The 14204-nt window shown below is 34.8% G+C and overlaps 1 protein-coding gene across 1 annotated transcript in view; it reads right to left on the bottom strand.

Annotated features, from left to right (window-relative positions):
• The window catches only part of LOC129739484 (gamma-aminobutyric acid receptor subunit alpha-6), an 85997-nt gene that overhangs the window by 19158 nt on the left and 52635 nt on the right, over positions 1-14204 (bottom strand). The window contains exon 3 of the mRNA XM_055730957.1: positions 4212-4367. Within this exon, the coding sequence (XP_055586932.1) occupies positions 4212-4367 (156 nt within the window). The remainder of the gene's footprint in view (positions 1-4211; positions 4368-14204) is intronic.

The raw sequence follows: 14204 nt of genomic DNA on the forward strand, positions 1-14204 counted from the left end.
AAGGCAATAAATGTATGACGTCAGTCAAAAAATATTTAAATTTTCCAGTCTTATAGCCGTATTCACCCCCTCAACTTTTTCATTTTTTTTTATTCCATTAAAATTCAAAACAAAATTAAAAATTAGAAGCTCTGAATTTGAAGCTTATACGAATTTTATTACCATTTGCTCATGTAATGTTAGCCATATGAGGGAAACTAATGATAATTTTGAAAAAAATCCCTACATTTCATTACCGAGCTCAATTATTTAGTGGATAAAATACAAACTCAACACTCTAAGTAAATCAACAAAAAATATTTGGTGCCAATCAGTCCAGTGAATTGCAAGTGACAGCTGCTTGAGTTTTGTGCACCGACTTTTTTTAATCTTCAGAGATACAAACTTTTTGAAGGGTGATACGGTCAAAATTTGGTCAATATCAACTTGACGTATTTCCTTCAATTTTGCATTTAAAAACCCTGAACACCCCTCATTTTGAAGGTTTGTGTGTGTGTGTGTATAGAATGTTGCTCCTATTTTCATTTTTGAATTCACTCTTCAGTTGTCAAAATGCCGTCCAAGGAAGAAAAGCAGCGTATCAAAATTTTGCTCGCGCATCGCGAAAATCCGAGCTACTCGCACGCAAAGCTGGCAAAATCGCTAAAAGTTGCCAAATCAACCGTTACAAATGTTATTAAAGTGTTTGGGGAACGTTTGTCGACAGCCAGGAAGTCTGGATCGGGGGAAATCGAAAATCGGAAGCCGCTGAGACGACAAAGAGAGTTGCCGGTAGTTTCAAGCTAAACCCTAACCTCTCTCTCCGAGATGCCGCAAATAAGCTGGGTGTATCGTCTACAACCGTGCATCGAGCCAAAAAACGAGCCGGACTATCGACTTACAAGAAGGTAGTGACTCCAAAGCGCGATGATAAACAAAATACGACGGCCAAAGCGCGATCCCGGATGCTGTACACGATGATACCGACGAAGTTTGACTGCATGGTAATGGACGACGAAACCAACGACAAAGCCGACCACAAGCAGCTTCCGGGACAGGAGTTTTATACGGCAAAAGGAAGGGGAAAGGTAGCAGATATTTTCAAGCACATGAAACTGTCAAAGTTCGCGAAGAAATACCTGGTTTGGCAAGCCATCTGTACCTGTGGCTTGGAAAGCAGCATTTTCATAGCTTCCGGGACTGTCAACCGAGAAATTTACGTGAAAGAGTGTTTGAATAAACGTCTGCTGCCTTTCCTGAAGAAACACGGTTGTTCCGTACTGTTTTGGCCGGATTTGGCATCTTGCCATTACGGTAAAAAGGCCATGGAGTGGTACGCCGCCAACAACGTGCAGGTGGTTCCCAAGGACAAGAACCCTCCCAACACGCCAGAGCTCCGCCCAATTGAGAAATACTGGGAACAGTACTGTCAAGCGGAACCTACCCAGCTAACATTGAATCGTAATAGAAATGATAATCCAAATCGATTAGTAACACATTTTCAATAACCATCGTAAACACGTTGGTATTGAGAGCTTTTTTATCATTCATTTACGACTAGCTTTGCCCAAAAAAAGTTGAATCGGATAGCAGTTTAGTCAATTCGTAAATATGTCTCCAAAATGTTGAGAATATGCTTATTCGACATTTACGATTTGAGTGAACTGATTTACGATAAATGGGCGGTCCTTCAATTGACACTCTCTCCTTCTCTTCCTTTGGCCGGTTCGTAAAAAGAAAATCTCACCTATAGAGCTATAAGGGTATATACGGGCGACAGTATTGGCGAAAAATTGGCCTCAGCCATAACCTCAAACTTTGATGAGCTGACGGCCTCACCAGTGATGCTAGGCGCGTTACTAAAATCAGTATTTGTTTTTTTTAAAACTAATTATAATATTTCTGAATTGATTAAATTTTTTTACAATCAACAGCTAATCGTTTGAATTCATTACGGGGCGTCTCTAATAAAATTGATGAAGATAAGCCATCTTCCGCTAATGAATTTTCAAGGTGAATTTAAAACATCTGAAATATATTTTCATGTACTGCTCGGTAAAGTAAAAAGAGTTGTTTCCAACTTCTAAACGAATGCAAAATCATTCACTGTTACAAAAAAAAAGTAAATTAATAAAAGCCACGTTGATGTTGACTATGAAAATAATAGCCTGCATGCTCTGATTATTTATAACATTTTCACATAATTCGCTACATCGTTTAAGTGTGCGATACAAACATTTATTATTCAGTTCAGATAAATGTTGCGTTTAATTTCATATTCTAATAGATATCTAGGGGAAAGTTGCAAATTCTCAGTACTCATGAAAACGTTTTTCAATAAAAATTCAATTTAAAATATAATCATTTTCCCAATATCAATGCACTTGGCTGCCCTGACCATCCAAAAAAATCAAAACACGAGCATCTGTGTGTCGCTTTTCCACAGGGCGAATTTGTCGATATTAGTACCGCAAAATCGCGTTTATCGTGCGCCCTTCTCAAAAATTGATTCTGTTCTCCCATGGTTTGAGGTTAGGGCTGAGGCCTCCTGCTAAGGTGGTGTTCGTGTAAAACTGTCAATATATCCTAATAGCGTGTATCATATCAACTGATGAGTTGGCATCGTGGTAGGATATCGGGCAGCGAACTCGGAGGACTGGAGTTCAAGTCTCGGTCGGGGATATTTTTTTTTCTTTTATTTAGCTTTTTGTGGGAAAATCGAATCGATGAATCTTGTCATTGTAGATATATCGCCTCCACTTTTGTAGCTATATGCTATTTTGGTAAGTTCAATACAATCTTTTCATCTGGTATATTTGTTTGAATAATTATGTTGTTCCTGCGTTATACCTTCATAAATGTTTGCTGGGTAAAGAAGACCAAAAAAACTGCTAAGGACGAGCAGCAGTTCAAGGCAAACTGGCTTTCTGCGGCGAAGAAGGTGGACAAGGTGGCTGTACAAAATCTGATGGCAGGGGTTAAGCAATTCGGATTTGGAAAAGCGGAAGCCTAACTGAATATTTTTCCTGAATTTTATACTAATTAAACTTGAAAAAGAAATTTAATTTGAAAAAACGATTTCACCGATTTACACGCGTTTTCCCATGACCAAATTTTGACCGTATCACCCTTTAAGTGGAGATAGATTGGGCACACGCTGCGAAGAGATGAGAACGAGATTTGCAGGCGCTTGAATGGAATCCAGAAGGATATCGAAGAAGAGGCAGACCGAGAAACTCGTGGCAGCGAAGTCTAGCCGCCGAAATTCGAACGAGAATTTTGACTGGAACCAAGTGAAGACGCTGGCTCCGGATCGTCAACAGAGTGGAGGTCTTTCACCACGGCACTATGCACCGGAGGATCGGCGCGGGAACATTAAGTAAGTAGAAAATTTTTAATGCAATATTTTTACATTTAAAATTTATGACATTCATGATGAGTAAGAAACTATCGTTCTTACTTACCGCGATGTATACACATTATTTGATAATATTATTATCCGAATCAATAACAAACTTAGCTAAAAATATTTAAAATCAAGCCATATATTTACATATATTTCTCGGAGAACGCAGAAGGTCGTAATTTTTTTTTTTAGATTTGATTTTTTTGTATTTTTTTTTTAAATATTTTTTTGGATTTTATAATTCATTATTAAAGTTGAACATCGTAAAGAGAACGAAGAAAAACAAGCGAGAGGGTGGTGTTGTGGAACTTTGGCAAGAAATATGAGAAACGCCAAATAGAGCTGAACTCAAAACAAGAAACGCCAAAATACGCCAATAACCTTTGACTTTCAACAATGATCAAAAACAGCCAGTTATCAATTCCGAATCAATGATTATGTTCTCCAGAATTTCATTTTTTTTAAAATTTTATGTGTTTTACCATTTCCGCAGCCCGTGGCGTAGAGGATAGCCTCCAAGTCTTCTAAGCCAGCGAGCATGAGATCGAATGACGGTCACGGCAAACAGAGTACACTTTCTGTGGGTTGGTGGTTTTAGCATTTGTAAGATGCTAGCCATCATATCCTCGTAAGATGTACGCGCTTAGACTTAAGAAAAAAGGAATCTCTTCGAGGAAACATCAAGTTTCATCGAGATCCTGTATGTGTTTGTGTTCGTTTTTTTTTTATAAAAAAAGACTATCAAATCGCGTCGCAATTTTTCCAATTAGACAGTGAACGATTTCTCGTTCTTATTAAACGTTTCAAATGGTATCTACATGTGTACCTTGGAATGTAGTAGAAATACTTGTGCTTCCGCAGATGCCCGATCGACACGTTGGCCGCTATCAGAAGTCCATTTTCCAGGGTGTTATGCGGCTGCACGTGGCCCGCCTTCACCGAATAGCCCGAAACCGGCGATATCTCCTCCGACGAAAGGATGCTGGAAATATCAGAGAAAAATAGAGATTAAACTCTCGCTTCTAGGTTGCTGTGGAAAGGGTAGAAAAATTCCGAGACCCAATTCACTTTTCTACGATAGTTGCGTTTTTTTCATCTCCTTGCTACCTTCTTTCGTAATGAACTGGAAGCGTTCTTTAATTGATTTTCTGGGTAATCCATCCTTGGATTTGCAGATAGAACCCGACTTTCATAGTTTTATTTCCGTTTTGACTTGACTGTGCCCTTTTGTTTTTTAGCCCTAGAACCTTGGTTGCTCAAGAGTGATGAGATTTGTGTATAAAAAACAATAAACTTTTTTTGGGATAAACCACACTGTCGGTTTTGGATGTGGGCACGATCTTCTGAGATTACTAAAGAGAGATTCTTTCGGGTTTAATTTTCATTTGATCCACTAAGAAAAACAACTATCAACCGGGGGTTTAAAAACTTTAATCGGAATCATAGTAAAGATGTTGACCAGCTGAGACTCGCTCGATGAATGCCGGAAGGTTGTTTTGACATTTTGTGCCCAGGGCACTCTGCATATCACTTTCAAGCTCCGCTTGACGTCTAAGATTGATAATGTTATTTTCATATGCTTACCGGAGCTCAAGTGTCTTGGTAACTTTAGGTGAATTTTTTTACACTTTTATGAATTTAATACATCGCTTCAGAGTTATAAGCTTAACTAGGTATGAGTTCAGATTTCATTTTTTGTTTAGTATCTTAGATTAACTTATTTCTAGTTAAAAATAAAAGGTATTTTTAACAGTTTTACATCATGTATCTGAAGAAAATGTTCCAATAATTTATTTTGTTTTTATTTACGCAACAGATCTACTAAATGCCAACTCCTCTGGCAAAAACCTCTGTGTTTGGTTTGAACGAATACTTTCAAACTGTTTTAACCAGTTGAAAATCGAAATCAAATAGTTTCCAAAATTTCGTTTAAGGTATGCCCATTCGTAGACAAACTTTTGACCATCACAATATCCAGAGAGTTTAAGTTTCAAAGGTATCATATTTGCGAATCTTTGGCTTAGCTGAAAATCAGAAAATTAAATTTGAATTCAGATTTTAACAATATTAAAAATTACCTCTAATATCTAGAAATCAAGAAAATTCGTTGAGATATGCTACACTCCCTTTGAAAGTTGGGAAATCCACATAAATCCTTTGGAAAGCAAAATGAGAATTCCTATTAATTCCTCTACCTCAGATCCAGCTACCAGAAATAATCTCTCCTTACCTTTTGGGATGAAATAGATGCGCCGCCGTGTGGAAAAAGTTTCGATAAATATTTTCGCTAGCTACCGTTTCCAAATCGCATCAACTCGCAAACGGTTGGATAAACATGAGGCGAGCAGCCATCATCATTGTGTGTCCGTCCAGCTTTAACTCATTTGTTAAATGAGACTTATGCAAAATCCTTACCCATCTTTTGCCCATTTCATTCGAAAAGAGTTGGTCGATCGAGTTTTTGGGGCCGTTTTAGTGAGAACGTATTGTTGTTTTGTGGCTATCTGATTTTTTAAACTTTTTTATTTTTTAATTTTTCGTGTTTTTGCATGAATTTATGTACAAATTGGTCAACTTCATAAACAGAATTTTCAAGACACTGGAGTTGTTCAATTGAAAGTAAGTCTTAATCTCATTGCTCTATATGATGGAATTGTCATTAGCAGTTTCGGTAGTTCAAGTAAATTTTTACAATCAACGACGCTTACTTTCAAACTTCCACCCAAATCGTTCTTAGTTGCTCTATGGCGACCGTTGAAAAATAGTGAAACAAGTGGGTTATCCATCGTTTTCTGCGAGATCTGCTTTGGTAACTGATTTATCTAGATTAGGTACAGAATGTTTGGATCCGGATACGCAGAGATCCGAAACCGATAACAACCAGAGAGGGCGTCAATTTAATAAAGTTTATCGAGAGCAAACTTCGCGAGAAAAGGTGTTTGTATTAATTTAGAAAAAAAAAGCTGTTTATTTAGTTGAGTTGAGATTTTCTTCACCGCTTTAAAGGTACAACTCAACCCAAAATATTTCCTCAATTTTCCTACCCTGATAACCAGTTTTAAACACTTGTTTGTTATTGAAAGAACGGTGAGTCATAAGTAGTGGGAATATTTAAAAGTCCCATTTCCGGTGACAGGCGCTTCAGGTTCTTGTCTTTGTGAGCTTTGTTCGTGTCAAGATCGTTTTCGTTTCTGTAGGAAGGGTCTTTCTAGAAATCGTGCAGATTCCGGTTTTGCACATCATATGATTTGAGTTTTTGGGCTATGGAGGCTTCTTGAAAAATGTTTGTACACCGAATGAGACTGTATGTTTTTTCTACAGCGCGTATGACATGAAACGTGACAACCAAATATTTCCGCTACCACAGACTTAGTCCTTATTTTGAAAACTTACTTGCCACAAGAGTGTTTATGTCCTCCCTTATTTCATTTTTGAGAATTTGGAAATCTTAAATTTCAAAATGAATTTCCTACACGGAAAATAATTAAAGGTAAAATTTAACGAGAAATTGGGTGATTTTTTCCACCCATCTTTCTTGGTAAATTTTACCTTTTTTCATTCACCAAAAAGGTAAATTTTACGTTTTTTTAAATTTACCTAGCAAAAAGGAAGATTTTACCTTATTTGCATTCACCTAACAAAAAGTTTCGAGTAGTTTCGGTGAATTACTGGCAACACTGGCAACAACCACTTGTAAACAAACTAACTGTACTCAAGCCTAGGGCAAGTTCTTTTGATACACTAGGTTCTCCGACTTTCCCAGTAAGTAGGCGAGGAGTGAGCGGGGCTCTCAATGAGTTTGTTTATTTTTTGCTCAGCTTTTCGGTGGTTTGTTGGTAAACAAACTTCATGAGTTCCGTATAGTTGCATAGCCTACATAGCCAAAATGGCTGAATCGGGAATTAGTTATTCGGGAACACCTCCTGAATATATACACACCTTGGCCTAGGGATTGTTAGCACAAGCTACTGTTTCTCTTTTTCTCGAAATAATATCCCCCAGTAAGCGCGTCCTCTCGAAAATCGACAGAAAATTCACAAAATTGAGTACTGGGTAACCCGACTTAGGAAAAACCGGTTATATTTCGGCGACACTCGCGCACGCCGAGGCCGATATGTCTTCTTATTCGACTTGGGAGCATTTTTATGAAGAACTTAACTGGGCCGACGGGCGACGGGTGACGGCTGCTTGAAGTTATTGTATTCGAATTCGAAATTCTGGATTAAAAAATCTGAGTTTGGGTTTCAGAATGGTGTGTTCTAGGGATGAAAAACAGAAGAAAAATAAAACAGGATTCAGTTTAAGCCTCTAAATCCAGATTTTAAATCCAGATTTTTGTGTAATCATTTCAATTGAATTCATTTCATCGAAAATTTATGAATTCAGATTTCTGATTCAGATTTAAGATTCTGATTCAGATTTCAGATTCAGATTTCAGTTTCAGATTTCAGATTCAGATTTCAGATTCAGATTTCAGATTCAGATTTCAGATTCAGATTTCAGATTCAGATTTCAGATTCAGATTTCAGATTCAGATTTCAGATTCAGATTTCAGATTCAGATTTTAGATTCAGATTTCAGATTCAGATTTCAGATTCAGATTTCAGATTCAGATTTTAGATTCAGATTTCAGATTCAGATTTCAGATTCAGATCTCAGATTCAGATTTCAGATTCAGATTTCAGATTCAGATTTTAGATTCAGATTTCAGATTCAGATTTCAGATTCAGATTTCAGATTCAGATTTCAGATTCAGATTTCAGATTCAGATTTCAGATTCAGATTTCAGATTCAGATTTCAGATTCAGATTTCAGATTCAGATTTCAGATTCAGATTTCAGATTCAGATTTCAGATTCAGATTTCAGATTCAGATTTCAGATTCAGATTTCAGATTCAGATTTCAGATTCAGATTTCAGATTTAGATTTCAGATTCAGATTTCAGATTCAGATTTCAGATTCAGATTTCAGATTCAGATTTCAGATTCAGATTTCAGATTCAGATTTCAGATTCAGATTTCAGATTCAGATTTCAGATTCAGATTTCAGATTCAGATTTCAGATTCAGATTTCAGATTCAGATTTCAGATTCAGATTTCAGATTCAGATTTTAGATTCAGATTTCAGATTCAGATTTCAAATTCAGATTTCAGATTCAGATTTCAGATTCAGATTTCAGATTCAGATTTCAGATTCAGATTCAGATTTCAGATTCAGATTTCAGATTCAGATTTCAGATTCAGATTTCAGATTCAGATTTCAGATTCAGATTTCAGATTTCAGATTCAGAGTTCAGATTCAGATTTCAGATTCAGATTTCAGATTCAGATTCAGATTTCAGATTCAGATTTCAGATTCAGATTTCAGATTCAGATTTCAGATTCAGATTTCAGATTCAGATTTCAGATTCAGATTTCAGATTCAGATTTCAGATTCAGATTTCAGATTCAGATTCAGATTTCAGATTCAGATTTCAGATTCAGATTTTAGATTCAGATTTCAGATTCAGATTTCAGATTCAGATTTCAGATTCAGATTTCAGATTCAGATTTCAGATTCAGATTTCAGATTCAGATTTCAGATTCAGATTTCAGATTCAGATTTCAGATTCGGATTTCAGATTCAGATTTCAGATTCAGATTTCAGATTCAGATTTCAGATTCAGATTTCAGATTCAGATTTCAGATTCAGATTTTAGATTCAGATTTCAGATTCAGATTTCAAATTCAGATTTCAGATTCAGATTTCAGATTCAGATTTCAGATTCAGATTTCAGATTCAGATTTCAGATTCAGATTTCAGATTCAGATTTCAGATTCAGATTTCAGATTCAGATTTCAGATTCAGATTTCAGATTCAGATTTCAGATTCAGATTTCAGATTCAGATTTCAGATTCAGATTTCAGATTCAGATTTCAGATTCTTTCAGATTCAGATTTCAGATTCAGATTTCAGATTCTTTCAGATTCAGATTTCAGATTCAGATTTCAGATTCAGATTTCAGATTCAGATTTCAGATTCAGATTTTAGATTCAGATTTCAGATTCAGATTTCAGATTCAGATTTCAGATTCAGATTTCAGATTCAGATTTCAGATTCAGATTTCAGATTCAGATTTCAGATTCAGATTTCAGATTCAGATTTCAGATTCAGATTTCAGATTCAGATTTCAGATTCAGATTCAGATTTCAGATTCAGATTTCAGATTCAGATTTCAGATTCAGATTTTAGATTCAGATTTCAGATTCAGATTTCAGATTCAGATTTCAGATTCAGATTTCAGATTCAGATTTCAGATTCAGATTTCAGATTCAGATTTCAGATTCAGATTTAAGATTCAGATTTCAGATTCAGATTTCAGATTCAGATTTCAGATTCAGATTTCAGATTCAGATTTCAGATTCAGATTTCAGATTCAGATTTCAGATTCAGATTTCAGATTCAGATTTCAGATGCAGATTTCAGATGCAGATTTCAGATTCAGATTTCAGATTCAGATTTCAGATTCAGATTCAGATTTCAGATTCAGATTTCAGATTCAGATTTCAGATTTCAGATTCAGATTTAAAAAAATGTTATTTGTTTTATTGATGTACGTACATATGTTTTTATTTATGAATAAATGATTTAAACGGGATACGTTTTCAGAGGAAAATTTTCTATTTTTTAAATATCACTTAACCAGGGCTTTAAACTTATTGTTTTCCATTTAGATCTAGTTAATAATTCAATAAAAAACAAACAATTTAGAACCAGTTTCAAAATTATTTAAATAAGATAAGCCACACCCCAAAAATTTCAATAAAAAACACACAAAGATTGCCATTTGAAAAATCCTAGAATATTCCAAAATATTAATCTGTGTATGTTATGGTAAAAATACAAATAACCACTCTGGATAAGAATGTGAATTCTGAATCTTAAATCTGAATACGATTTTTGTTTCTAAATAAATTCTAAATCTGAACTATGAATCTGAAATCTGAATTAAATTCTGAATCTGAATCGAAATTCTGAAATCTGAATCTGAATACTGAATTTGAATTTGAAATCCGAAATCTAAATCAAAAATCTGAATTAAGCTGAATCTGAAATCTGAAGCTGAATCTGATTTTCAAATCTGAAATAAGAATTTGATACCTGAATCTGAAATCTCAATAATGCTGAATCTGAATCTGTAATCAGACATCGAATCTGCCATTAATGGTTTTGGTTGGAACTTATTGTGTATGGTGTTACTTAGTCCAACTTATTCGAAAATAAATAGTAATCGTATAAAATGTCAACAAAATGAGCTTTCACTCATTGCAAATTAACAGAGGCATTTTGAAATATTCGAATATCTATGACTCATTTCTAATATAATATTTAAAGATTTACAAAATTTGAAAGCGATCTGCCCGTTTGCCCTTTTTAACTTTTTTCAAGAAACTATGTCTTTTTATGAGGAAAATATAATTTCTTATGCGGTTATTAGGAAAAATATCAATAATTTCCTTATTTTTTTTTTATTAAAAACACTTCTTTTAAGCATTGTCTGATTGTTTATTTAAACAAATAGCCAAATAAATAGCTGACCGTTCGCCAAACTCTAAAATTGGCTATAATTTTAAAAAGAATTGAAAACATCTGCATTATAGAGCTTGGATAAAAGAACAACTCCTATGAAGACCCAAAATCTGTAAAACTTGACAACCATTCTCAGCTTCATAAACGCTCCTGGTTCGCAGCATCGGAATCGTTTGCTATGCGGTAGTAGAAATACGTTCGACTAAAAATGAAAATAAAACCACAACGAACTATATTCGAAAGATTGAGTAAGAAATTGGTAAACTTCCGATAATAAACAAGAATAAGGATGAACATCTTCGAGCAGCTCTCTGGAGCCACCATTTGGTTTTTCAAATTGGAAGAATGATTTTAGAAAAATAGGAGGTTTATCAAAATTTATTGTATTCGAGGAAGAATGACCTTAATGGGTTAAATTCCTATAAAAAAAAACTTGTATTTTTCCGAACAGACAAATAAAATGTATCCACAATAAAAAAAAAAGCTTAAATGAATTCTCTCAAGAAAATTGATCAATTATTTGGACGAGAATCCAAACCACCAAAAATCGAACACGCATCATCCGAACTCATAATTCGAAACTGTAATGAATTCGTTGAACCTCTAAAGAGTTTTGCAAATATAACATCAATCAAAAATTCGGATGGATTGGCTTTAAGTATTATTTGGAGTTGATTTGTTGCACGATATTTGTTCCTTTTCATGAAATGCAAAAAAAAAGGATCTTCACAATTAAGGAAAATATTCCAGGAACACTGATCACCCCCTTCACCATATTGCAAATCAACCTAAATCAATGCGTTATTATTGGTTTTCGATAGTCTTCCCAGCGCGAATCGATGTCTCCGTGCGCCGCAATCGAAACTCACGAATTTGTTTGCATTGGATTACATTTGTGCTGCTGGAGATGCGTATCTTACTGTTGTAAATATTCTTACCCCTCACCAGATTCTCATGAATAACAATGAAAAACATAACCCGATGGCGGCAAAGAGTTTGTCACGTGTGCTGCACTGGCAGAACGTGATCGACATCATTAATATTCACTCGCTCGCTCCGAGGAATCCTACCGGTTGCTGTCGACATAGTGACGATGGGGTTGGTTTTTCTTGGAGAGTCCAAAGCTTTTCCATTTATTGTTCCTATTCCAAGGGAGCGAACAAAAAAAAAAAATGACGAAAAAGTTCAAAACCAAACCAAACCGTACCAGGTTTCGGTTCGCAGCGCTTTTGCCACATTTCTAAGACTTTCGTTTGTTTTTATTCCCTTTTTGCTTTATTCGGCACCTGGCTATTCCATCAAATTCAGAAACAGATCCAATGAATATCTTTAAAGAAAGTTAGCAGCCAGCAGTGATATTCGGCGAAGGTGACGGCTATGGTTGACTTCGTTATCTTCTAATTTATAAGATTTTGACAATGGTGAGATAATTGATGCGAAAACATCACTCACCCTCTAAGAAACTTCTGTTTCTGAGATCTTTGGTCATTCGTTGGACAATTTGAATTGAAGATGGTCAAGCCTCTGAAAAAGACCTTCTTTGATGAACTTTTGGTGGTCAACCTTTAGTTAATGAAAGAAATTAAAGAAAGGGTTGGAATTTTCCGAATAATTAAAATGCATTTGTTGGTGTCTTCAACTTTACTCATTCTGTTTATTAAAAAAACAAATGTAAATAAAAATTAAATGGCGTTTTATAAAAGCTTTTTAAACAGAATAAAACTGTAATTGAATTATGAAATGAGACTTATAAACTTTCATTCTCATTCTCATTCTTATTCTCATTCTCATTCTCATTCTCACTCTCATTCTCATTCTCATTCTTATTCTCATTCTCATTCTCATTCTCATTCTCATTCTCATTCTCACTCTCACTCTCATTCTCATTCTCATTCTCATTCTCATTCTCATTCTCATTCTCATTCTCATTCTCATTCTCATTCTCATTCTCATTCTCATTCTCATTCTCATTCTCATTCTCATTCTCATTCTCATTCTCATTCTCATTCTCATTCTCATTCTCATTCTCATTCTCATTCTCATTCTCATTCTCATTCTCATTCTCATTCTCATTCTCATTCTAATTCTCATTCTCATTCTCATTCTCATTCTCATTCTCATTCTCATTCTCATTCTCATTCTCATTCTCATTCTCATTCTCATTCTCATTCTCATTCTCATTCTCATTCTCATTCTCATTCTCATTTTCATTCTCATTCTCATTCTCATTCTCATTCTCATTCTCATTCTCATTCTCATTCTCATTCTCATTCTCATTCTCATTCTCATTCTCATTCTCATTCTCATTCTCATTCTCATTCTCATTCTCATTCTCATTCTCATTCTCATTCTCATTCTCATTCTCATTCTCATTCTCATTCTCATTCTCATTCTCATTCTCATTCTCATTCTCATTCTCATTCTCATTCTCATTCTCATTCTCATTCTCATTCTCATTCTCATTCTCATTCTCATTCTCATTCTCATTCTCATTCTCATTCTCATTCTCATTCTCATTCTCATTCTCATTCTCATTCTCATTCTCATTCTCATTCTCATTCTCATTCTCATTCTCATTCTCATTCTCATTCTCATTCTCATTCTCATTCTCATTCTCATTCTCATTCTCATTCTCATTCTCATTCTCATTCTCATTCTCATTCTCATTCTCATTCTCATTCTCATTCTCATTCTCATTCTCATTCTCATTCTCATTCTCATTCTCATTCTCATTCTCATTCTCATTCTCATTCTCATTCTCATTCTCATTCTCATTCTCATTCTCATTCTCATTCTCATTCTCATTCTCATTCTCATTCTCATTCTCATTCTCATTATCATTCTCATTCTCATTCTCATTCTCATTTTCATTCTCATTCTCATTCTCATTCTCATTCTCATTCTCATTCTCATTCTCATTCTCATTCTCATTCTCATTCTCGTTCTCATTCTCATTCTCATTCTCATTCTCATTCTCATTCTCATTCTCATTCTCATTCTCATTCTCATTCTCATTCTCATTCTCATTCTCATTCTCATTCTCATTCTCATTCTTATTCTCATTCTCATTTTTGGGGTGAAATGATTTATAAGAAACCGATAAAATAAAAATAATGAATTCCTTTTTTTAAATATTGAAAGCGCAAAGATAATCAAAAATTTAGTTAACATTGCGCATTAAAATTACCCTCTTAAAGTTGCTACTAAAAATCATTTTTCGAACTTTCTAAAGATAAATAAAAAATCATGA

Source organism: Uranotaenia lowii, chromosome 1, assembly GCF_029784155.1.
Source record: "Uranotaenia lowii strain MFRU-FL chromosome 1, ASM2978415v1, whole genome shotgun sequence".
NCBI lineage: Eukaryota > Metazoa > Arthropoda > Insecta > Diptera > Culicidae > Uranotaenia > Uranotaenia lowii.